Here is a 25,285-nt window from a genome sequence, read left to right as displayed (position 1 = left end):
TTACTTCCTTTTCATTATTAGTTGAAAGGAAAAACATGGAAGTGATTGTATGCAGGTTTAGTTGTTATATGGACAGTATGGATTGTTCTTGGTTTTTGTTTATCACCTGAAATGACAAAAAAACCTGAGATAACATTTGTGACAGTTATGAACTGTATGTTTATTGGCCTCTGCTGAGAATACTGCTTAACTCAGTGGTACTCAGGCACAAGCCTGCTGATCTCTTCATGGAAATATGATCATGTCACATTTAATTGCAAAGTATTCAAAATGTATCACTGTTCTTATGATTGTCATATGATGTTTGGTCATTTGATTTCCCCCCACTGTTTGCAGAAGTTCTGTTTGCTTTAAATGTATTAATGCCATATACCGAATGAAACTTTTAACTTCATGTTTATAGTAAAACGAATAATAAACTATAAAATCAAAGAAAAAAAATCTGTAAGGAAGGATCCTGTTCAAGTGAAAAACTATTTTGTAAACTTTGTCTTGTTAACTGCACGGAGAAATATCATTCAAATGACATTGAATCAACAGAGCATTCAATATTTGATATCATAGTTTTCTAGTCAAATTACTCCACTCTGGAAATTCAACCAGGACTGATTCCTTGTCAGGTCAGTGATATTTCACTATTATTGCACAAATGACATTATCTTTCCATGTACAGAACAGAGTGTCACTGAAAAAAATAGTGTATGCTTGTTGGGCACTCCCAACTGGAATGTAATAGCAGCACTTGTTCTGGGAAGATGGCTCCAGTGGATCCTCTTTAATTTTTGGGGGCACAAAACATGACTTAATTTTCGAAATACCAGAGCCACAACTACATTGTGAAACCAAGTAACGTACCTTTGCAGGTCTCCCAATTTTTTTTTTCTTCCTTCCTTCCCTTCTCCAACCCCCCCTCCCCCCTCCCCTCCCCTCCCCTCCCCCTCATAAAAATTCTCTCTCTGCAGAAAAAGTAAATTTAATAATTATTTTTTGCATGTGTTTTCTCCAATCTGTGTTGAGCAAGCATTGTGTTAAGCCAAGTTAACACCTTCTTCTGATAGCATGCATTTGCTACATAAACACTTTGAGACTGCATTTAATATCAGCTCAAATATAATTTGTTAAATTAGCAACTCTAAATTAAAGTAAGAATTTATGTTTCACATTTGGCATAGATTGGAATTAAAGCAACAAATGTAAAATTAAAAAGGGGAGTATATAGCTGGGTGCCCTTCAGTATGGGATGTTCAGGTGCTTATCATCTGTATACTTAGTGGCCACTTTATTAGATATACCTGCACACTTGCTTGTTAATGCAAATATCTAATCAGTCTTATCATGTGACAACAATGCTCATACATAAAAACATGCACACATGGTCAAGAGGTTCAGCTGTTGTTCAGACAGAACATCAGAATGGGAAAGAGATGTGACTTTGATGATGGAATAGTCGTTGATGCCAGACAAGGTGGTTTGAGTATTTCAGAAACAGCTGATCTCCTGAGATTTCATTCACAAATGAATGTCGAGTTTACAGAGAATGGTGCAAAAAACAAAAACCATCCAATGAACAGCAGTTCTGTGGGCAAAAATGCATTGTTAATGAGAGAGTAGAATGGCCAGACTGGTTCAAGCTGACAGGAAGGTGACAGTCACTCAACTAGCCATGTGTTACAGCAGTGATGTGCAGAAGACCATCCCTGAATGCTCAACAAATCGAACGTTGAAGTGGATGGGCTACAGCAGCAAAACACCATGAGCATAACTCAGATGCCACTTTATTAGGTGCCAAATAAAGTGGCCACTGAGTGTATGTTGTGTACTTATGGTCAAAGAATTGATTGTGGTTGTCTAGTACTAAACCTAATATTTTGGAGATTTTCAAATTCTGCTTTACTGAGCAGCATTATTTCCTTCATTAAATTCTAACAAAATCCGTTCGAACTCAGGAGTACATGTTTCAGTCCATTTGATTATCTGGCAAAAATGATCTTGCCTTGGAATAAAATTTGAAGCCTCATTTAGTAATATAAAAAGTTACCTCAATGAATTTCAAAGAGAAAATGTATTAATTTTGCATTCCATCAACTGGAAAAACAATCTCATACTTGGGGCTTGTTCCATGGTAATAGGAGTTTGGTACTTCAAAGTAAGCCTTTTAATCATCTGATTTGGAGGCATTAAGTACCAGTGATAATATCACTATTTCGGGTATCACTGCCAACTTGCTACCTATAGTTCAACAGTATCTGAGCAGAGATTGGGAAAGACTTGCTCTGCCTGTTGTGAAGATGCTAAAAATTATTTAGTCCATCCTATTTTTAGCCTTTCATAAGATTGTTATTAACCACATTTTAAAAATGTACCTGAATGAGTCGGAACTAATTCAGTAGTCTTAGTGCATAGACAGTGACTTGTCCCTTTTTAAGTCTGAATATATGAATCAAGTAACAAATGTCATCTTATTTTTGCAGATGAGCACCGTGAAGTTGTTACAGCCACGCTTGAACAATATTCTCTTTAAGCTTCAATTTGAGGAGTATGTGAATAACATCAAGCCTGACATAATGAATGTAACAATTGCTTGTGAGGAGTTAAAGAAGAGTGAGAACTTCAGTAAAATTTTGGAATTGGTCCTCCTCGTGGGAAACTATATGAATGCTGGATCCAGGAATGCACAAACATTTGGATTCAACATCAGCTATCTATGCAAGGTAAGGATTCAAAGACTTAAAGTTGCATAAAGAATAGTTGCTCTCCTCCCATTTTTGGATAATTGTAATTTTCCATGTTCCCTTCACTGCTGACTAACTGGTTTTGAAGTGACCACCAAAAGCACATAAGCAATGACTGATAATTCCATCTAACACACACAAAATGCTGGAGGAACTCAGCAGGCCAGGCAGCATCTATGGAAAAGAGGACTGTCTATGTTTCAGGCCAAGACCCTTTAGCAGGACTGGAGAAAAAAAAGATCAGGAGTCAAGAGTTGGAAGGTGAGGGGAGAGAGAAAAGCACAAGGTGATAGCTGAAACCAAGAGGGAGAGGGGTGAAGTAAATAGCTGGGAAGTTGATTGGTGAAAGCGATAAAGGGCTGGAGAAGGGGAGGGGGGAATCTAATAGGAGAAGACAGAAGGACATGTAAAAAAAAAAAGGGAGAGGAGCACCAGAAGGAGGTTATGGGTAGGCAAGGGGATGAGGTGAGAGAGAGAAAAGGGGATGGGGAAAGGTGGAGGAGGGGGGTGGCCAATACCAGAAGTTCAAGAAATCTATGCTCATGCTATCAGATTGGAGGCTACATAAGGTGTTGTTCCTCCAAGCTGCGTGTAGCCTCATTATGACAGTAGACGAGGCCATGGATTGACCAAGTCAGAATGGGAAGTGGAATTAAAATGGTGCCTACTGGGAGATCCTGCTTTTTCTGGCGGAGGGAGTATAGTTGCTTGATGAAGTGGTTTCCTAATCTACTTTAGGTCTCACGGATATACAGGAGGCCACACCAGGAGCACAGTATATGACCCCAAAAGACCCACAGGTGAAGTGTCACCTCACCCGAAAGAACTGTTTGGGGCCCAAATGATAGTGAGGAAGGAGGCTTAGAGGCAGGTGTAGCACTTGTTCCGCTTGCAAGGATAATTACCAGGAGGGAGATCAGTGGGGAGGGATGAATGGTCAAGGGAGTCGCATAGGGAGCAATCCCTGCGGAATGCAGAAAGTGGGGGTAGAGGGAAAGATGTGCTTGGTGGCAGGATCCCATTGGAAATGGTGGAAGTTCTGGAGGATTTTGTGTTGGACGCAGAGGCTGGTTGGGTGGTAGGTGAGGAGAAGAGGAACTCTATGCCTGGTAGGGAGGCGGGTGGATGGGGTTAGAGCAGACATGCACAAAATGGAAGGGATGTGGTTGAGGGTAGCATTGATGGTGGAGGAAGGGCAGCCCCTTTCTTTAAAGGAGGAGGACATCTTCGTTCTGAAATGAAAATCCTCATTTTGAGAGCAGATGCGGAGGAATTGAGAGAAAGGTGTGGTATTATAAACCAGTGGTCTCCAACCTCCAGGCCGCGGACCATTGCATTGCCATGAAGAATGCAGTGGTGCAGCAGTAGTCGGAACGCACCCAGCATATCTTTAAGAAAAGAGCCGAAATAAACAAGCTAATTGATTATGTGCCGGGCGGCACTTTATTAATTAGCTTGTTTATTTCGACTTTTTTCTTAAAGATGTGCTGGGTGCATTCTGGCTACCGCTGCATTCTTCGCGGCATTGTATTGGTCCGCGGCCCAGAGGTTGGGGACCACTGTTATAAGCAAGTAACAGAGTGGGAAGAGGTATAGTCCAGGTAGCTGTAAGAGTCTGTGGTTGAAGATTCCATCTAAAATTTTGCATTCTTTCATTTTTCTCTGAATTCAGTGCCCAAGTTCCACTTGACATCGCCGAGAAGTGACACTGGAACAAAAATATATGGAGAAATGTGTCAAGAAAATCTGTCACATTAGTATATCGTTCCACTGTTTAAAAATGGCATTAACTTTATGAAGTGCATTTGATTTCATAATTAATGATTAATTAGAATGCCAAGATACACTGTTATGACTGCATGTTGAGTATCAAATTGAATGTGCCAAGGAAGAAGCCTCAACTGATCAGGCATGTTTGACAAACTTTTCTCCATCTAGTATTGCACAGTTTGGGTTTTGATATTTAATCACTGTCAAACAGTGCCTTCCTTATCAACCTCGTTTTTTTTTCACCTTTGTTTCAGAGCATAGAACATGCACTGCTGAGCTTGAATTTTCCTTCTTTGTTAGTGTGGCTTTGTTTATTCAGTGTAGCTTTCAAGTGTTTTTGGCCTGTTTCTTCTAAATTGGCATTTTGAACATGGATTGTCAGATGTATCTTTGTATATAGAATAATAAGTCTCTGTGCATTTGATTCAGGACTTTAAAATACAGGGTAATGCAGTGTGTCTGAATCAGTGCCATTTGCTGAGTGTTTCCAGCATTTTCTGTTTTTATTGTAAATCAATGTTTTCCTGCTTAAGATTACCAACTTAATCACAAACTGTGGGTCAGCCATTTGCTGGCATTCATTAAATCTTAATTGATGTAATATTTGAACAGGATTACATTGGACATAAAGTGCAGAAACATACCATTCCAAAGAACCGGTCCATGCTAGTGTTTTTCTCTCATATATGTCAATCTGAACCTTTATTCCCTTCTCCCTGTTATGCTAATCCAGCCTCCACTGTAAATAGATTGTAGAGAGACTCAAGAACAAACACATTCAGAAAGCTGGTAGGGATGAGGGAGAACATGTCGCATCCGTGCTTTTGTCAAAAAAGCTATAGAGTGCTGCGAAGTACCATATCCAATAATGGACATCACATCTAGGGAGAAGAATGCCCAAGCCTTCCAGGTAATGCAGAATGATTGGCCATGATGTTGGCAGCAATACAAGGCATCAATTAGTAAATAGGTGTTAGTCTCCTCAGAGAAAGTTAATGCAAAGTTTAAAAGAGATATTTAAAACTGAGGTATTTTGATGGAGTAACTAAGCAAATGTTCAGCTGGGAGATTTAGCAAATGAAAGGTAGAGGTTTAAGCTAGTAATGGAGCACTACAGCACAGAAACAGACCCTTCAGCCCATCTAGCCCATGCTAAACTATTTATTCTGTCTTGTCTCATTGACCTGCAGTTTAGCCCATCAAACCTTTCCCACCCATATACTTACCAAACTTGTCTTCAATGTTGCAATCAAACTCACATCCACCAGTTCCATTAGCAGCTTGTTTCACACTCACACCATTCTGTGAAGAAATTCTCCCTAAGGTTTTCCTTAAATATCTCACCATTCACCTTAACTTGTGACTGCTAGTTCTAATTTCTCCGAACTCAATAGGAAAAGCCTGTTTATATTTGCAACCTCTCTGGCTTCCTCCACTAAACCAATGTTAAATCCAATCTTTAATCCTGAATGTTGAGAGACTCAAAGTTCTGAACCAAGCACCAATGCAGGACTTTGTCCAGGTCTTTACTAAAGTCCATGTAGACAATATCCACTGTCTTTCCTTCATCAACCTGGCTGGTGCCTTTCTTGAAAAACTGTTCTGAGGGGGGTGGCTGTTGAGGCCAATTTGGGATCCACATATTCTGGTGCACTGTGAGCAAGAGTAGAAGTGGTGAATGTGGTTAGGCATTTTGTTTGTTCAAGACACAACCTATAACATGCAAACGCGTGTTGACTGTCCCTAATCAGATACTCAAATATCCTGTCCCTTAGAATACCTTCCAATAATTTACCCACAACTAAGTTGGGATCATCGGCCTATAAGTCAAATCAAATCAAAATCAATTTAAAAATCATTTAACCATACATGAATATAGCTAAACAAAACAGCGTTCCTCTGGAGCAAAGGTGCATTTCCTGAGGAGACTGAGGTCCTTTTACATCTGCCGGACGAAGCTGAGGATGTTCTACGAGTCTGTGGTGGCCAGTGCTATCATGTTTGCTGTGGTGTGCTGGGGCAGCAGGCTGAGGGTAGCAGACACCAACAGAATCAACAAACTCATTCGTAAGGCTAGTGATGTTGTGGGAATGGAACTGGACTCTCTGACGATGGTGTCTGAAAAGAGGATGCTGTCTAAGTCGCATGCCATCTTGGACAATGTCTCCTATCCACTACATAATGTACTGGGTGGGCACAGGAGTACATTCAGCCAGAGACTCATTCCACTGAGATGCAACACAGAGTGTCATAGGAAGTCATTCCTGCCTGTGGCCATAAAACTTTACAACTCCTCCCTTGGAGAGTCAGACACCCTGAGCCTATAGGCTGGTCCTGGATTTATTTTCTGGCATAATTTACATATTACTATTTAATTATTTATGGTTTTATTACTATTTATTATTTATGGTGCAACTGTAACGAAAACCAATTTCTCCCGGGATCAATAAAGTATAACTATGACTAAACATACACAGCACATGAATCAAAATAGCAAGCAAAAAAAAAAGTCATTCAAAAAAAATATACTTAGCCCAAGTCCCTGTGTGACATGTCCTGCAGGTTGATGGTGCAGTTGTCAGCGGTGCACAGTCTCTGCAATCCAGCCTATCATTTCATCAATTGAACACTGGAGAGCAGCACTGATGGGAAAGGCCAGCCCCCAACTGAGCATGGAGTCACACAATATGGCTTCTGGCCTCTCCTTTCCTGGTCTGCAGTAGCAGGCAGGCCTATGGCTTGAGGCCTGGTCCTCACTACAGTTTCCCCTCCATCTGTCACAGACATCCCACCCTGCAAAAACTCATTTCAGGGAGATAGCACCATCAATTGGTGGGAGACTTCCGGGGGGGATGTCTGCAATAGAGTAGCTCCTTAGCAGCTGGCCAGCTAGTTTAAATAACGTTAGCTATGCTAATGAACGAATGACACCTGTTAAACTCACCTCAACATGTCTTTTACAGTCTTAACCCACCATGGGCAATAGAAAAGTCTTTGTTGCAAACAGTGCAGCGAGCAACACTGTCATTATTTTGAGCCCTATTAGGCAGGGGTACACTTTAGTGTAGTCTGGGGTGACGCACGTTTTATTTTTTTTGGAACACTCTGCAATGGCGCGCGCTCTCTCTCTCTCTCTCGTTGCTCACGCGCTCTCAAGTGCTCTCGCTTGCTTTCTCACTCACGCGCTCTGGCTTGCTTTCTCGCTTGCTCTCAAAAAAATTGATTTCTGTGATATTGTATATAACTTGCGGGCATCAGGGAGCCACTATTAATATGTGGGAGACTCCCGGAAGTTCCGGGAGAGGTGGGATGTCTGCAGTCATGCAACCAAACAAGGTTAACTGGCCTGTGGCATCTCACATTATCACAGTACACAGGATCTTGGCAATCGTAAAAGAAAAGCTCAAGACAATCACCCACAGTTACACTGCACCCCACCTTCACACACGAACTCTGATGCCTTTGATGCTTTCCTGTAGCAGACAGCAATATGCTCTGCATTCCATCCAGCTCCTGCAAACAATGAGCAGCTCACTGATGGGGTAGACCTCTAGTGTCCAAAACGCTTGATCCAGTATTTACTTGTGATCATTGCGAGGACATTTAACAAAGACAAAAAACACCTTTAGTTGGCCCCCAAGAGGCTACTGTATTTGAACACCCTGCAATCTTACCAGAATTTCCTGGCTTATTCTTAGAGCATTTCTTGAACAATTTGAAGGAGGTTATAATCATAAATGTTGGAGTGATTAAAGCATCAAGGCTAGAATTAGAGGAGTTTAGATATCTCAGAAATAGTTTACCCCAAAGTGTAATTGTTTCTGGTCCACAAGATGAATATATCTGGAGGTTTTCAGTCTGATCTGCTTCTTTTATATGAAGCACAAATCATGTCAGTACGATTTCTGAGGTATTTCTGCTCAGATTGCTGTGTGCAAATTGGCTGCACGTTTCATGTACAACACTGTGTTAATTTTGGCATTTAATAACAGAGGTATTTCTCATTGTGGGTGGAGTGACAGTAGACTGTTTAATATTTTTCTGCTTTTTCCTATCTTTGGAAGCTTCCAAGAATTGCTTTGTATTGTACTGCATTATTCATGATTTCAACCTCTTTTCTGGCAATCGTCTTCCAATTATACTTTTAGAGTGTTTTGACAAGATGGTGTGAATTGAGCTTGTTTTCTCTCAAAGGCTCTTTGGGTAATTATTCATCAGGGAGAGTGTCAGATCAGGGAAAACTGTAATTTCAAATCAAGCTTATTTTAGTTTAAGCATACGAGTTGACCTGACAAATTTTAAGTTAGGAAGGAGAAACAAAAATTGGTCGCATTTTCGTCCCTCATAATACCCGAAACTCAGCATGTGCAGAAATAATTGAGAGTGTAAATGTTGTTTAAGCTCTCTTAAAAAGTAGGTACTTGAGTGAGATGTAAGATGTGTCAACATGAATGAAACCATCTTCTTGCGTAAAACTACTAGCTCCAGGAAAGGTCGAGGAAAGAAACAAGAACACTATGTAAATTAATTTTTAAATTATGAGTAATTCTAATTGAGAACAAATTACTTAGGTCATGTAGAAGATGGATAAACGTTTATCAAACACAGACATTCTTATTATATTCCTTGTAATGTTCCAAAAGATTTTAAATCAATAACAGGCTTCAAATTGTGGACTCTTTATAACAATTTAATAAACTCCTTCTACCAATGGGTGGAAAGATTGTGGAGAGATTGTAACGGCATTACTGTGGATCACAACTGGTAAATTGCAAGTGATCATTGATTTAAGTATTGAGTGTTTGGGAAAAACCTTGATGCGCAGAGCAGTTTCAATATATTTATCAGAAAAACATCATCATTGATGAAAATATTAATTTTTAAAGCTGAAATTGTGTACTTCGTAAATATTGTTTGAATTTGGAATAAGTTTCAAATTTCAAAAGTACCTTTTTAAGATTGGGTGAATCAGTTCAATAAAATCAAATGCATGGACCAGGAATCTTTTAAAGCAGGGGTTCCCAACCTTTTTTATGCCAGAAGAAAAGAAGAGCTTATGAAAGGTTCAAAAAAACTAGGTAATGGTAGAGATCTGGAAGATTATAAGGCAAGCAGGAAGGAGCTTTAAGAATGAAATTAGGAGAGCCAGAAGGGGCCATGAGAAGGCCTTGGTGGATAGGATTAAGGAAAACCCCAAGGCATTCTACAAGTATGTGAAAAGCAAAAGGATAAGACGTGTGAGATTAGGACCAATCAAGTGTGATAGTGGAAAAGTGTGTATGGAACCGGAGGAGATGGCAGAGGTACTTAACGAATATTTTGCTTCAGTATACACTACGGAAAAGGATCTTGGCAATTGTAGGGATGACTTGCAACAGACTGAAAAACTTGAGCATGTAGATATTAAGAGGATGTGCTGGAGCTTTTGGAAAGCATCAAGTTGGATAGGTCATGGGGACCAGACGGGATGTACCTCAGGCTACTGTGGGAAGCAAGGGAAGAGATTGCTGAGCCTCTGGCGTTTGATAAGGTACCCCATGCAAGGTTTATTGAGAAAGTAAGGAGGCATAGCATCCAAGGGGATGTTGCTTTGTGGATCCAGAACTGGCTTGCTCACAGAAGGCAAAGTGTGGTTGTAGATGGTCATATTCTGCATGGAGGCCAGTGACCAATGGTGTGCCTCAGGGCTCTGTTCTGGGACCCCTACTCTTTGTGATTTTTATAAATGACCTGGATGAGGAAGTGGAGGGATGGGTTGGTGAATTTGCTGATGACTCAAAGGTTGGGGATTTTGTGGATAGTGTGGAGGGCTGTCAGAGGTTACAGTGGGACGTTGATAGGACGCAAAACTGGGCTGAGAAGCGGCAGATGAAGTTCAACCCAGGTAAGTGTGAGGTGGTTCATTTTGGTAGGTCAAATATTATGGCAAAATTAATGGCATAACTCTTGGCATTGTGGAGGATCAGCGGGATCTTGGGGTCCAAGTCCATAGGACACTCAAAGCTGCTGCGCAGGTTGACACCGTGGTGAAGAAGGCATACAGTGTATTGGTCTTCATCAGTCGTGGGATTGAGTTCAGGAGCCGAGAGGTAATGTTGCAGCTGTATAGGACCCTGGTCAGACCCCACTTGGAGTACTGTGCTCAGTTCTGGTAGCCTGACTACAGGAAGGACATGGAAACCATAGAAAGGGTGCAGAGGAGATTTACAAGGATGTTGCCTGGATTGGGGATCATGCCTTATGAGAATAGATTGAGTGAACTCTGCCTTTTCTCCTTGGAGTGACGGAGGATGAGAGGTGACGTGATAAAGATGTGTACAAGGTAATGAGAGGAATTGATCATGTGGGTAGTCAGAGGCTTTTTCCCAGGGCTGAAATGGCTAGCGCGAGAGGGCTTGGAAGTAGATATAGAGGAGATGTCAGGGGTAAGTTTTTTATTCAGGGGGTGGTGAGTGTGTGGAACGGGCTGCCGGCGGCCGTGGTGGAGGTAGAAACGATAGGGTCTTTTAAGAGACTCCTGGTTGGATACATGGAGCTTAGAAAAATAGAGGGCTATGGGTAAGCCTAGGTAATTCTAAGTTAAGGACATATTTGGCACAGCTTTGTGGGCCAAAGGGCCTGTATTGTGCTGTAGGTTTTCTATGTTTTTATGTTTCTATTCCTAACATTTTCGGAGGGGTCCATGGAACCCGGGTTGGGAATCCCTGTTTTAAAGGCTCCTTAAGGAGATAATTTGGGAGATATAGAATGATTAAAGCAGCACAAGAAAAGACTATTTCCTCTTTAAATTATAGGGCCAAACTGTACAAAATAGGTTCTTTGTACACCGTGTTCGTCCTGATTATTATGCAAGCAAGTTTATTCGTATAGCACTTTTCAAACAGGGCAGTTCAAAGTGATTTACCTTGAACAAAATACAAAAACCAAACATCAAATTTCAGACAATATATAAGAGAGTAAAATCACACCAAAAATGGATATGGTAGATAGAAGTTACAATGCAAGAGTTTCTAATTAAAAGCTGCAGCAAAAAGGAAAGTTTTAATCCTGAATTTAAAAGAGCTTAAAGTTGGGGCAGACTTCAGATCCTCTGGAAGGTTATTCCAGATATGTGGAGCATAGTAATTAAAAGCTACTTCACCATGTTTAGTTTTGACCTTGGGGACAGTAAGCAGACCTGCCCAGACGACCTGAGAGCTCGGGAAGGTTCATAATTCAGCAAAAGATTGGAAATGTATTTTGGCCCTAGACCATTCAGTGCTTATAAACCAGTAGTAATTTTTTGAAGTTAATCCTCTGATGGACAGAAAGCCAGTGTAGTGATCTGAGAACTGGAGTGATATGTTCTACTTTCCTGGTCTTAGATGAGATTAGATTAGATTAGATTATGAGGACGCGCAGTCCTCTTTTATTGTCATTTAGTAATGCATGCATTAAGAAATAATACAATGTTCCTCCAGTGTGATATCACAGAAACACAAGACAGACCAAGACTGAAAAACTGACAAAAACCACATAATTATAACATATAGTTACATATAGTGAGGACTCTAGCAGCAATGTTCTTAATGAGCGGCAGGTGTCTGAGGGATTTTTGACAGAGACCTGTGAAAATGCTATTAAAGTAGTCAAGCCTACTGAAAACAAATGCATGGAGCAGTTTTTCTAGATCTTGCTGAGATATAAGCCCTTTAACTCTCGCTATATTTTTAAGACGGTAGTTGGCTGACTTTGTAGTCATCTTAAAGTGGCAGTTAAAATTTAAATTGGAGTCCATCACAACACTGAGGTTTCAGGCTTGGTTTGTGGTCTCTAATGACAGGGATTCTAAGTGAGCACTGACTTTTAATCGCTCTTTTTTGGCACCAAAAACAATTATTTCAGTTTTCTCTTTGTTTAACTCGAGGAGATTTTAGTTCATTCAATCAGTGATTTGTTCAATACCGTTTTTAGTGATTGTTTGGGACCATTGTTACATGATGACACTGTTAAATAAATCTGTGTGTCACCTATATTTTGTTGCTTGCTATATGATTTGAACAAGAGGGAGCGTGTATATGTTAAACAGAAGAGCCCCTAGAATGGACCCTTGAGGCACTCTTTATATCATTTTAATTTGGTCAGATATTCCAATCGGTTGAAAATAGTCCCTGTCTTGTAAATATGATTTAAACCACTTTAGGACTGTGCTGGAATGTCCCACCCAGTTTTCCAGTCTGCCCAAGTAATATGCCCTGGTCAACTGTGTCAAATGCAGACCTAAGATCCAGTAAAACCAAAACTGAAATTTTATCATCATCATCATGGTTTAAGTGGATGTCATTTAAAATCTTGACTAGAACAATCTCAGTGCTATGGTGCTGTTGAAGTCCAGACTGGAGGACATCAATACAGTTGCTTAGTGCAAAAAAAGCTATTAAGTTGCTGATAAGCAACCTTTGAATGATTTTACTTAAATGTGATAATTTTGACATAGTCCTGTAGTTATTAATTACTAAGGCAGCTAGGTTGTTCTATAAGGACCCCTCTGAATTAATCTATTTCACCAATTCTTGCCCTGTAGCCTTCAATGCTGTGGTGATTTCAGCCAGAGTGGGTGAATCAGATGGCTGAGAAGGCCAAGTCATTGGGTATATTTAAGACAGAGGTTGTTAGATTCTTGATTAGGCAGGGCATGAAGGGTTATGGGGAGAAAGCCGAGGGACATAGATCAGCCATGATGAAATAGAAAGGCAGAATGGATGGGCCAAATGGCCTATTTCTGCTCTTGTATCTTCTGGTTTTATGGTCTTATTTAAGTGCTTGATAAGATACTTAAGTTTTGAGCCTATCTGTCTATAAAGCACACCTCCACCCTTCCAGACAGTATATTCCAGAATCCAGGCATCCTGTTGGTAAATAAACTTCCTGCTCAGATTCCCAACTAAACCTCTCACATTTTAGCCCAATCCGCATAGTTTTAGACCCTGCAACTATCAGGAAAAATATGCTATCTATTCCACCCTCCCCCTCCCCAATGTTTTATGATACCTCAATCAGATCCTCCCACAGCTGGTTTAAAGCGAAAAAGCATTAACATTTTAAATCAGTGTTCCATGTTGGATGTTGTCAAAGGCCTTACTGAAGTCCATTTAAACCACATCAACTGCACCATGCTCGTTAAATTATCTTGTCTTCTTTTCAAAGAATTCAACAAAATTATTCAGGCAGGTTCTCCACCAATAAAGGCATATATATTATCTTTTATTAACCCCTGCCCCTCCTAATTGGGGAAAAGTCTGAGGGATAATATCAACTTATTAAGTGTAAATTAATACCTATCTCTCTGATATTTTCCCCAATTAGAAAGACCTTAATTGCATGCTTTAAACTTGCTATCCTTGAAAAAAGGTAACATATTTGCTGCTCTCCAGTAATTTTTTAGTTCACAGAAATTGCCTTTGCATGTCATGATAACTTGGAAACATTTGGTCAAGCCTAAGGGAATTATCCACCTTCAGACTGTAAGATAGCCAATGAAATCATGTTTTCGGATGTCCCCATACTTCTCCCTGAGTTTTCCAATACAACATGCTTCTCCTTAATGAATGCAAGTAAGAAGTATACTTGTAAAATGATTTGGGATTTTCCTTGATCTTGTTTGTCAGTGATATTTCATGCACTCAACTTCAGGATCAGAATCAGGTTTATTATCACTGGCATGCGTCATGAAATTTGTTAACTTAGCAGCAGCAGTTCAATGCAATACATGATACAGAAGATTTAAAAAACAATAAAATAATCATAAATATGTAGATCAATTACAGTATACGTATATTGAATAAATTAAAAATCGTGCAAAAACAGAAATAACATATAAAAAAAAGTGAGGTAGTGTCCAAGGGTTCAAAGTCCATTTAGGAATCGGATGGCAGAGGGAAAGAAGCTGTTCCTGAATCGCTGAGTGTGGGCCTTTAGGGTTCTGTACCTCCTACCTGATGGTAACAGTGAGAAAAGGGTGTGCCCTGGGTGCTGGAGGTCCTTAATGATGGATGCTGCCTTTCTGAGACAATGCTTCTTGAAGCTGTCCTGGGTGTTTTGTAGGCTAGTACCCAAGATGGAGCTGACTAGATTTACAACCCTCTGCAGCTTATTTCAGTCCTGTGCAGTAGTCCCCCTGTACCAGACAGTGATGCAGCCTGTCAAAATGCTCGCCACAGTACAACTATAGAAGATTTTGAATGTATTTGTTGACATGTCAAATCTCTTCAAACTCCTAATGAAGTATAGTCACTGTCTTGCCTTCTTTATAACTGCAACGATATGTTGGGACTAGGTTAGATCTCAGAGATCTTGACACCCAGGAACTTGAAATTGTTCATTCTCTCCACTCTTGATCCCCGTATGAGTATTAGCATATGTTCCTTCGTCTTACCCTTCCTGAAGTCCACAATCAGCTCTTTCGTCCTACTGACGTTTAATGCCAGGTTGTTGCTGCAACACCACTCTACTAGTTGGCATATCTCTCTCCTGTACACCTTCTCGTCACCATCTGAGATTCTACCAAGAATGGTTGTTTCATCAGCAAAGTTATAGATGGTATTAGAGCTATGCCTGGCCACACAGTCATGGACATACAGAGAGTAAAGCAGTGGGCTAAGCACACACCCCTGAGGTGCACCAGTGCTTACCAACAGCGGGGAGGAGACGTTATCACCAATTCGCACAGATTGTTGTCGTCTGCTTAGGAGATGGAGGATCCGATTACAGAGGGAAGTACAGAGGCCCAGGTTCTGCAACTTCTCAATCAGGATTGTGGGAATGATGGTACTAAACCCTCCTAATTTCTTTTTTTAAAGGATCCTTATGCAACTTTTGCACTGAAGGCCCTTTCCAGATTTCAGTCATCTATACCCTCTGTAAGCTTCCTTTTTTAAATTCAGTCCTCGATTTTCCTTGACATCAGGGACTGCTATTCTTAACTTTCACTGTTGCAGGACCAGGATGGAACTGAGCTCCTATCATTTCCACTTTTGATGACTCCAATTTCTCAGGTGTAGATTTATCTGCAATTAGTTGCTGGCAGTTTACCATTGCCATGGCCTTTCTTACAAAAATAGGATTGTTCTTCCTCCAATTCATGTCTTATATTTTGGCACCATCATTTCATCTTGAAATTTATAGAAAAGTGCAGTGCAGGAATAGGCTCATCTTCTCACCAGCTGTATTGACCATGATACCAATCTAAACTAATCCCATCTGTCAGTACTAGGTTTGTATCCCTTAATTCCCTACCTGTTCACGAGTCTTATTTAAATGCCCCTTCAATGCTGTTACAGTATCTGTTTTTACCACCTCTCCTGGCAGCGCATTCCAGGCGCCTACCATATTCTGTGTATATAAAAAAAGCACTTGCCTCACACATCTCCTTTAAACTTTCTCCCTTTAACCTATGCCCTTCAGTATTTGACATTTTCCCCCTATGTGGCTAAAGATGCACAATTATCTCTCTTATTTATGCTTTTCATAATTTTATGTATGTAACGCCCTAGTTAAGATTTCTGCTGCTATAGTATCCTACTAGTAAGAGTGTTTTGGCTTCAGCTAAAGATAAGGAGTCATGTTGTCCAACTTAGGAATGTTGTGTCTGCCATTCAGGATTGTCTTTGTATGTGTTGTAACTTTCTGCCCAGTGGAATATCCAAGAGTGCTGGGTGGGAGCAGATTTCTGAAGGACAGTAGTCTAGTTTGGGTTTTTAGCAGGAGCTGCAGAGTGGGGGACAAGGGAAGATGCCGATCAAAAAGAGTCCCTGTTGTAAGAATTGCTTTGTGCAGATGAATGGCTCTGAAGAGAAAGGGCCATTACTGCTGAGGGAGCCAGTTTGTTCGAGATGGTCCTTGGACTGTGGCGGGTGCCATCATGCGGACTCTGGCGGTTCAGCATGTGAGGAAATCAATACACCCGACTACTCCAGAAATGAGCTCCAGTGTTTATGTGTACATTTAGACTGTTTTAACTGTAATGGGCCCTTCCAGTTTTCTTCTTTTTCTGTAACTGTTTGTTAAATTTGAAAGTTTAGTAAATATATTTCTTTAGTAATTTTATGCTGATATATGATCTGTTAATTTCCTTGTGAATGATAACTTTGCATGAAGCAGTATTTATACAGCAATCACTACAATTTATATTTCTCCCCAGAACATCCCAACTTTCCTGTTTGGTTGAACCCCAAATTATACAGACCCTAGACATAATTGCTTATGAAAGGTGGCTTTACTGCTGAGTTACGTGGCCATTAGCAGAGCTAGCTAACGAGCCAAGTTTATATACAAGCCCAGTGAGAGGATTGCTTATACTTTTATAATTTTATTTTATAAGGTCAGCCTCTGATGCTCCAGAGAAAATCATTAGAGTTTATACAACCTCTTACAGCTTATGCTCTCTAAGTCAGACATCTTTCTTTCTGTACCATTTCCAAAGCCTCCACATCCTTCACGTAATGGGGACCAGAACTGTGCACAGCATTCCAAATGCAAATTTCCTGACTCTTTAACTCAGTTCTGCCTATGAAGGTAGGCATGTCAAATGCTGCCTTGATCACCCTATCTACTTGTGCTGATACTCTCAGTGAGTTATGGACTTCAGTCCAAAGATCTGTAATCAATGTTCCTTAAGTCTGAAACTGCTGACCTCCTAGTATTTTCACACACAACAATCTCTGAAGAGTTTACAGGGAATGGTGTGAAAAACAATAAAAACATCATGCCTCTTGAGGAAGCTATGATCGTATTAGAAGATGTTTACATTTTGCAATTTAGGGATAAATTTACAAATTACATTTGTCTACTCCAAACAATGGCTTTATTCCAGATTGGACATTGGGAGCGAAGGTCAGCAACTACTGCTGCCTTCCCCCCACCCCCATCTTTCATTTTAGTGAAAAACAAACCTTGTGGAACTGGCTGACCTCCACAAACTAGTTCAGAAGAGAGCCCCTCACAGACAAGAGAAAATCTGTAGATGCTAGAAGTCCTGCCGAAGGGTCTCGGTCCGAAACATCAACTGTACTCTTTTCCATAGATTCTGCCTTGCCTGCTGTTCTTCAAGCATTTTGTGTGTGTTGCATAATAGAACCGCATTTCCTAATCACTCCCCCCCCCCCCACCGTGAATGCCCAATATGATAACACATTGATTATGTTGAACCTAAAGATTATCTGGATTTTCAGAACGTAATTGACAAGTGACATACTACTTTCTACAAAGTCTATGGTTGGATTTATCATAGAAAACAAAAAAAGAGAATTCTTTTAGAGAAATTCTCAGAAAGTTTTATCATGAGGGGTTAAATAGGGTAAATGCTGACTTTTTCTATGGAGGTTGGGTGGGACTACTAGAGATCATAGGTTAAGGGTGAAATATTTAAGGCAGCCTTGGTGGGAAGCAATTTCACTCAAAGGGTGGTGTAAGTGTGGAACGAACTGTGAGGAAAGTTCAATTATTCATGAAGGAACTGTGGGTGGAATATTACTTGAACTTAATTTCAAATTTGGCATCAATTTATTTTTGAATCTCAATTCAAATCAGGGTAGGACTTGCATATTGAATGGTAGGGCACTGAGAAGTGCGGTAGAACAAAAGGACCTGAGAATGCAGATCCCTAATTCCTTGAATGTGCTGTCAACGGTTAGATAGGGCAATAAAGGGAGGTTTTGGTATATTGGCCTTCATAACTCAGAATATTTTGTACAAAAGTAACACCCACAAAATGCTGGAGGAACTCAGCAAATCAGGTAGCATCTACGGAGAGGAATAAACACTCGACATTTCGGACTGAGCCTTCATCAGGATTGGAAAAGAAAGGGGATGAAGCCAGAATATGAAGATAGGGGTGGGGAAAGAGAAGGGCTGGAGAAGGAATCTGATAGGGAGGAGAGTGAACTATGGGAGTGAGGGAAGGAGGAGGAGAAGCACCAGAAGGGAGGTAATGGGCAAGTGTGAAGACATAAGAGGGAGCCAGAATAGAGAATGGAAAAAGAGAGAAGGGGAAGGGGAAAGAAATTCATGTAAATTAGAGAAATCAATGTTAATGCCATCAGGCTGGAAGATACCCAGGCAAAATATGAGTTGGGATGTTGTGTTGAATTTGTAAAAGATGGTGAGGCTAAATTTGGAGTCTTCTCCCTACAGGAAAGATATGAATAAGATTGAAACAGTTCTGAGAGAATTTACAAGGATGTGATCAGGACTTGAGGACTTGAGTTACAGGGAAAGGTTGAATGGGTTAGGACTTCCTTTCCCAGGAGCATAAGAGATTGAGGGGAGATTTGGTAGAGGTATACAAAGAAGTATACAAAATAATGAGGGTTATAGAGAGGGTAAATGCAAGTAGTCTTTTTCCACTGCAGTTGGGTGACACTAGAACTAGAGATCATGAACTAAGGTTGAAAGGTGAAATATTAAAGGAAAATCTAAAAGGAAACAAGTGGTGCAAGTGCAGAATGAACTGCCGGTGGAAATGGTAGATGTGGTTTCAATTGCAACTTTTAAGAAAAATTTGTATAAATACTGTATGTAGATGGAGGTGAGAGTTTAATGGAGAATATCTTATTGTTTTCTTGTACAGCTTAAAGACACCAAGTCAGTCGACCAGAAGGCAACATTGATGCACTTTTTAGCAGAGATTACAGAAGAGAAGTATCCAGACATCTTGAAATTCACAGATGAAATAATCCACACAGAAAGTGCAAGCAAAGGTACGTCTATGACTGGAATGGTGCTTGTTACATTATAATGATGGAATTCAGAGAAGAGCTTTTAAAAGCATTTTAGTGGTAAGTGTTAAAGTAAAGCTTTCCCTGAACAGCCTAACCATAAAATCTTGTTACGCACCACATTATGCTGGAGCTTAACATAGACATCTATAGATGAACTATATGAACACTCAACCTAAATGGCTCTACTACAGTAAGTGAGTTTCTCAAGTGTGTAGTTAACTTGGTTGCTTCGCTCACTTCGCCAGAGCAGCACTGAAACAAAGTAGATATGTAACCGTAGACATACTTGGGCAGAAAATACGTCAATGTTTTATATATTTTATGTATCTTGGAAACATTAAACAGAAATATCTTTGCTTTAAACTTTACTGTTTCTATACTGAATTATCCTCTGTGATACTCAGTACTTGTATTTTCAACCTTTACCATTGTATAGTATTGTACTTTGCATTATTGTACATTATTATTTTTTGTTTCTTATTTGACTGAAGTTCTTTAGAGCACATTACTACTAAACCATAGCTCATACATCATGCAGCCACAATTGATTCACAAGTTAGATTCATTTTAAGATGTGGTACTCATTTGCCTGCTGGTTCTAAGCAGTTTCTTCAGTATGTGTGATAATGTTTCTGTATGTAGTTTGTTAAGAAGTCATAACCTTTTGAAACTGTATTTTCTCTTTCTCCCCTTCTCTCTTCACTTTTCCCCATTCCTTATCCATTAAACATAACCACTGCATACTCACAGATTTATCAGTCTTGCCTTCATTATAAATGTTTGAGTAAGTTACTGAATGGACATAGCTTTTTATAAAGAAACTTCATTTTGCTTTCTTCAGCTAGTAAATGCACCCCTACTTTTTAACCTAATCATCGCTATTCGTGTTACATTCCATCCAATTTATTGTTCCAATAAAAATCAATTACATGGAGATCCAGCGTAGAAACAGGTGTGATCCCCATATGGGTATTCTAAGGAGGTAGAGGTAAAATAGAAGAAGCATTACTAAGACCGTAAGACATAGAAGCAGAATTAGGCCATGCTCCATATTAAGTCTGCTTTGTAATTTGATCATGGCTGATTTTTTTCATTTTCCTGCCTTCTTCTTGAAAACTTTGACACCTTTACTAATCAAGAACCTAACAGCCTCTGCTTTATATATACCTAATGACTTGGCCTCCACAGTTGTCTGTGGCAATGAATTCTGTATATTCACCACTAATCTTGGAAGCATCTTCTCCATGTTTATGCTATCTAGACCTTTTACGATTAAATATCTTTCTATAAGACCTCTCTCCTCATTCTTAATTCCAGGGAGTACAGGCCCAGTGCCATTAAATGCCCCTCATTTTTTTTTTTTTAGCCCTTTCCTTCACAGCTTTTTGTAAGCCTGCTCTCTACCTTCTCCAGTGCCAGCACATTCTTTCTTAGATACAAGACCTCAAAATGTGGTCTGATCAATGCCTTAAAGCTTCAGCAATAACAGCCTTACTTTTATTTTCTAGTCCCTGGAAATGAATGCTAATATTACAGTTGCCTTCCTTACCACCAACTCAATCTGCAACTTAGCCTTTAGGGAACCCTGCTCAAGGACTCCCAAATCTCTATGCATCTTTGATTTCTGAATTTGCTCCCCATTTAGAAAATAGTCTATATCTTTGTTCCTTCTACCAAAGTGTATGACCATATACTTCCCATCTGTCACTTTCTTAGCCCACTCTCCTAATCTATCCAAATCTTTCTGCAGTCTTCTTGCTTCCTCAACACTACCTGTCCCTCTGCCTATCTTTGTATCATCTGCAGACCTGGCAATAAAGCCATCAGTTCCATCATTGAGATCATTAACGTATTGTGAAAAATAGTGGACCCAACTCTGACCCCTATAGAACACCACTAGTCACCAGCAGCCAACCAAGAAGGCCCCCTTTATTCCCACTCATTGCCTCCTGCCAGTCAGCCAAAGCTCTATTCATGTTAGTAGCTTTCCTGTAATATTCTGACCTCTTATTTTGTTAATTAGCTTTCTGTATGGCACCTTGTCAAAGGCCTTCTGAAGTCCAAGTTAACAATCTGCACTGACTCTCCTTTGTCTATCCTGCCTGTTACTTCCTTGAAGAATTCCAATTGATTTATCTGGCAAAATCTCCCTGAAGGAAATCATGCTGACTTTGGCCTCTTTTATCGTGTGCCCCCAAATATACTGAAACCTCAACATTGCCAACCACTGAAGTCAGGCTAACTGGACCATAATTTCCTGTCTTTTTCCTGTCCTCCCTCACTTAAAGGGTGTAGTGACATTTATGATTTTCCAGATTCCAATGCTTCTTCAAAAATCATTACTACTTCCAGAATCTCTTCAGCTACCTAGCGTGTAGTCTGTCTGATCCTAGTGACTTTCTGCCTGCAGATCTTTCAGCTTCTCGGACATCTTCTCCTTAGTAATAGCAACTATACTAACTTTTGCACCCCCCTCTCCCCAACATTCAAATTTCTGGCATGTGGCTGATGTCTTCCACAGGGAAAACCTATAGTCTTCTCCATTTATATTATTGGTTGGCTTACTTTCATATTCAATTTTTTCTCTCTTTATTTTTTTTTAATTTGCCTTTGTTGCTTTTTGAACGCTTCCAGTCCTCTAGCTTCCCATTAACTTTTGCTGTATTGTGTAAGTCCTAAGATGTCCCAAACTTGGGCACCGTGTAGACAACGCAGACTTCAAGATTCTCAATCCTTGTGACAGAATTGTGTCTATTCTCCTGACTATATTATCCCCAACTACAACTACATTTCTTTTCTCTCCTCCCCCTCGCCCCACCCCCGAGTTGCTCCCTGATTCACAGTGCCGTGGTTTGGTTGTTCATTCTTCCTGCAACCCCCACTCTCATCCTCACAGGCAGAAATAATCTCAGACGTGTGAGGTAAGCTCAAAGGCTGGGGTTTCTCTAGCACTACCTCTTAGATTTCCCCCATTTGCCTCACTTGCAGTCACACCCTCGAGTCTCTGGCCACGGACAGAATTTGAAGTAGCACTACCTCTTAGATTTCCCCCATTTGCCTCACTTGCAGTCACACCCTCGAGTCTCTGGCCATGGACAGAATTTGAAGTGGTTTAATCTAATGAGTGTGACCGTCTCCTCAAATCCAATGCCCAGATAACTCTTCCCCCTCCCTGTGCATTATAGTGTTTGAAGCTCAGATTCCATATCATTAACTTTCAGCCTGAGTTCCTTGAGAAACCAATGCTTTTTGCACATATGGTCACCAGGGACCACAATGGGGTCCACCAGCTCCTGCAACGTGCAGCTACTACACATCACCAGATCCTGCATCTCTATTTATTTTCTAGTAGTTTGGTATTTTTTTTAGTTACTTATATAAAAAAAATACCTTGCCTATTCATACATGCTACCCACCTGTGCCTCCTTGCTGAAGCCTCAGACTCCTACACTGGCCCACTCACACAGTGGCTTCTCCAAAATGGCCTCCGGAATCTTGAAAGACTTTGCAACAAAGGATCAGTAGGTAACTAACATTACACTTGTATTTCAGAAAGGATGGAGAATATGTCCAGTGAAGTATAGAGCAGCCACTTATATATGAATAAAGTAAAAGACAATTGAGTTCATGCAAAAAAGAAAACAAAAACTAACTGCATGCCTATCCCTGTAAATTAGATTGCATGGAATCAATCTTTAAGTACTACCTACACAATTACAAAATAAATAAGAGTTGGGTGCTGTGAGTTGAATGAAGATCATGATTTTCCTTTGCGTTCCTCATATGTTTCAGCAGAGTGGAGATGTGCATAGGTATCAAATGATATGAAATGGACTTCTGGATGTCACCCACAATTTTCATTTTTGCAGTTCTTCCCAGCCCCTTCTTAAACAGGTCATGCTAAAGCATATCTTCATAATGTTTCTGGCTTGCTTCAGTTTTACTTAAAGGAGATCGGCCTAGACTTGTGGAATTCAGCCAGGTAATCCTACAACAAGCCGCTCTCATTAATGATAGACTTGTTTGGCCCTTCAGGGCCCTCACAACTACCTCAGATACCTCCTACCCAGCATTGCTTGTGACCCAGGCCTGACTCTACCATCCTCTAAAAGTCCCAAATTTCTAATTCAACATCTCTACATCTTCCGCCGCTTACGCTCTATAATCCTTCCTCGAAATATTCGGCTTAACCACCATTCTCTACATTCTTCACTAAACTTTGTGGCTGAACCTTGACAGGCCGTCCTAAATAGTTAATGGGTAGAGTAGACGAGGACAGTGAAGTAGATTTAATTTATTCATAATTCTAAAACACATCAATGATATTACATGAAATATATGAATATATAATTCATAAATCACACATATCTCAGACAGAATAATAGTAGAATGTGTGGATTCAGTACATTACCAAAGGCAAACGGAAGGAGTAAACTGAGATAGAGGGTGGGAACAGGGATTCCTCTTTTGCTTCAGTGCAAAAGTCAATTTCTGTTGTACAGATGGACCAGTCAAACATGAGAAAATTTGACATATTGTTTAGCAAAATAGGTTCTTTCAGTTTTACTCATCTAATTTGGGGAAAGTAGAGGAGGATATCAACAATAATTATCGTGGGTAATTCTGTGAACTTACCCTAGTTTAAACTGGCAACCATACAGTTTATCGTTATTGACTTAACCATATAACCATACAACAATTACAGCATGGAAACAATTATAGTCCATGCCGAACTCTTACTCTCACCTAGTCCCACCGACCTGCACTCAGCCCATAACCCTCCATTCCTTTCCGGTCCATATAGCTGTCCAATTTAAACGACAACATCGAACCTGCCTTAACCACTTCTGCTGGAAACTCGTTCCACACAGCTACTACTCTCTGAGTAAAGAAATTCCCCTTCATGTTACCCCTAAACTTTTGCCCTTTAACTCTCAACTCATGTCTTCTTGTTTGAATCTCCCCCACTCTCAATAGAAAAAGCCTATCCACGTCAACTCTATCTATCCCCTTCATAATTTTAAATACCTCTATCAAGTCCCCCTTCAACCTTCTACATTCGAAAGAATAAAGACCCAACTTGTTTAACCTTTCTCTGTAACTTAGGTGATGAAACCCAGGTAACATTCTAGTAAATCTTCTCTGTACTCTCTACTTTGTTGACATCTTTCCTATAATTCGGTGACCAGAACTGGACACAATACTCCAAATTTGGCCTCACCAATGCCTTGTACAATTTCAACATTACATCCCAACTCCTATACTCAATGCTCTGATTTATAAAGGCCAGCATACCAAAAGCTTTCTTCACCACCCTATCCACATGAGATTCCACCTTCAGGGAACTATGCACCATTATTCCTAGATCCCTCTGTTCTACTGCATTCTTCAGTGCCCTACCATTTACCATGTATGTCCTACTTTGATTAGTCCTGCCAAAGTGTAGCACCTCACATTTATCAGCATTAAACTGCATCTGCCACCCTTCAGCCCACTCTTCTAACTGGCCTAAATCTCTCTGCAAGCTTTGAAAACCTACTTCATTATCCAAAACTCCACATATCTTAGTATCATCTGCATACTTACTCATCCAATTTACCACCCCATCATCCAGATCATTATTGTATATGACAAATAACATTGGACCCAGTACAGATTCCTGAGGCACACCACCAGTCACTGGCCTCCAATCTGACAAACAGTTATCCACCACCACTCTCTGGCGTCTCCCATCCAGCCACTGCTGAATCCATTTTACTACTTCAATATTAATACCTAACGATTGAACCTTCCATACCAACCTTCCATATAGGACCTTGTCAAAGGCCTTACTGAAGTCCATATAGACAACATCCACTGCTTTACCCTTGTCAACTTTCATAGTAACCTCATCAAAAAATCCAATAAGATTTGTCAAACATGACCTTCCACGCACAAATCCATGTTGACTGTTCCTAATCAGACCCTGTCTATCCAGATAATTATATATACCATCTCTAAGAATACTTTCCATCAATTTACCTGCCA

The 25,285-nt window shown here is 40.2% G+C and overlaps 1 protein-coding gene across 5 annotated transcripts in view; it reads left to right on the top strand.

The window, feature by feature from the left end:
- diaph2 (diaphanous-related formin 2) overlaps positions 1 to 25,285 on the top strand; it is a 631,396-nt gene that overhangs the window by 363,868 nt on the left and 242,243 nt on the right. For all 5 annotated transcript variants that reach the window (XM_072270521.1, XM_072270519.1, XM_072270520.1 and 2 more), the window contains 2 exons: positions 2,472 to 2,711; positions 19,108 to 19,237. In XM_072270521.1, coding sequence (XP_072126622.1) covers positions 2,472 to 2,711; positions 19,108 to 19,237 — 370 coding nt within the window. The remainder of the gene's footprint in view (positions 1 to 2,471; positions 2,712 to 19,107; positions 19,238 to 25,285) is intronic.

This window comes from Mobula birostris, chromosome 10 (assembly GCF_030028105.1).
Source record: "Mobula birostris isolate sMobBir1 chromosome 10, sMobBir1.hap1, whole genome shotgun sequence".
Lineage (NCBI taxonomy): Eukaryota > Metazoa > Chordata > Chondrichthyes > Myliobatiformes > Myliobatidae > Mobula > Mobula birostris.
The sequence above is the reverse complement of the archived record's forward strand: the minus strand, read 5'-3'. Positions and strand labels throughout refer to the sequence as shown.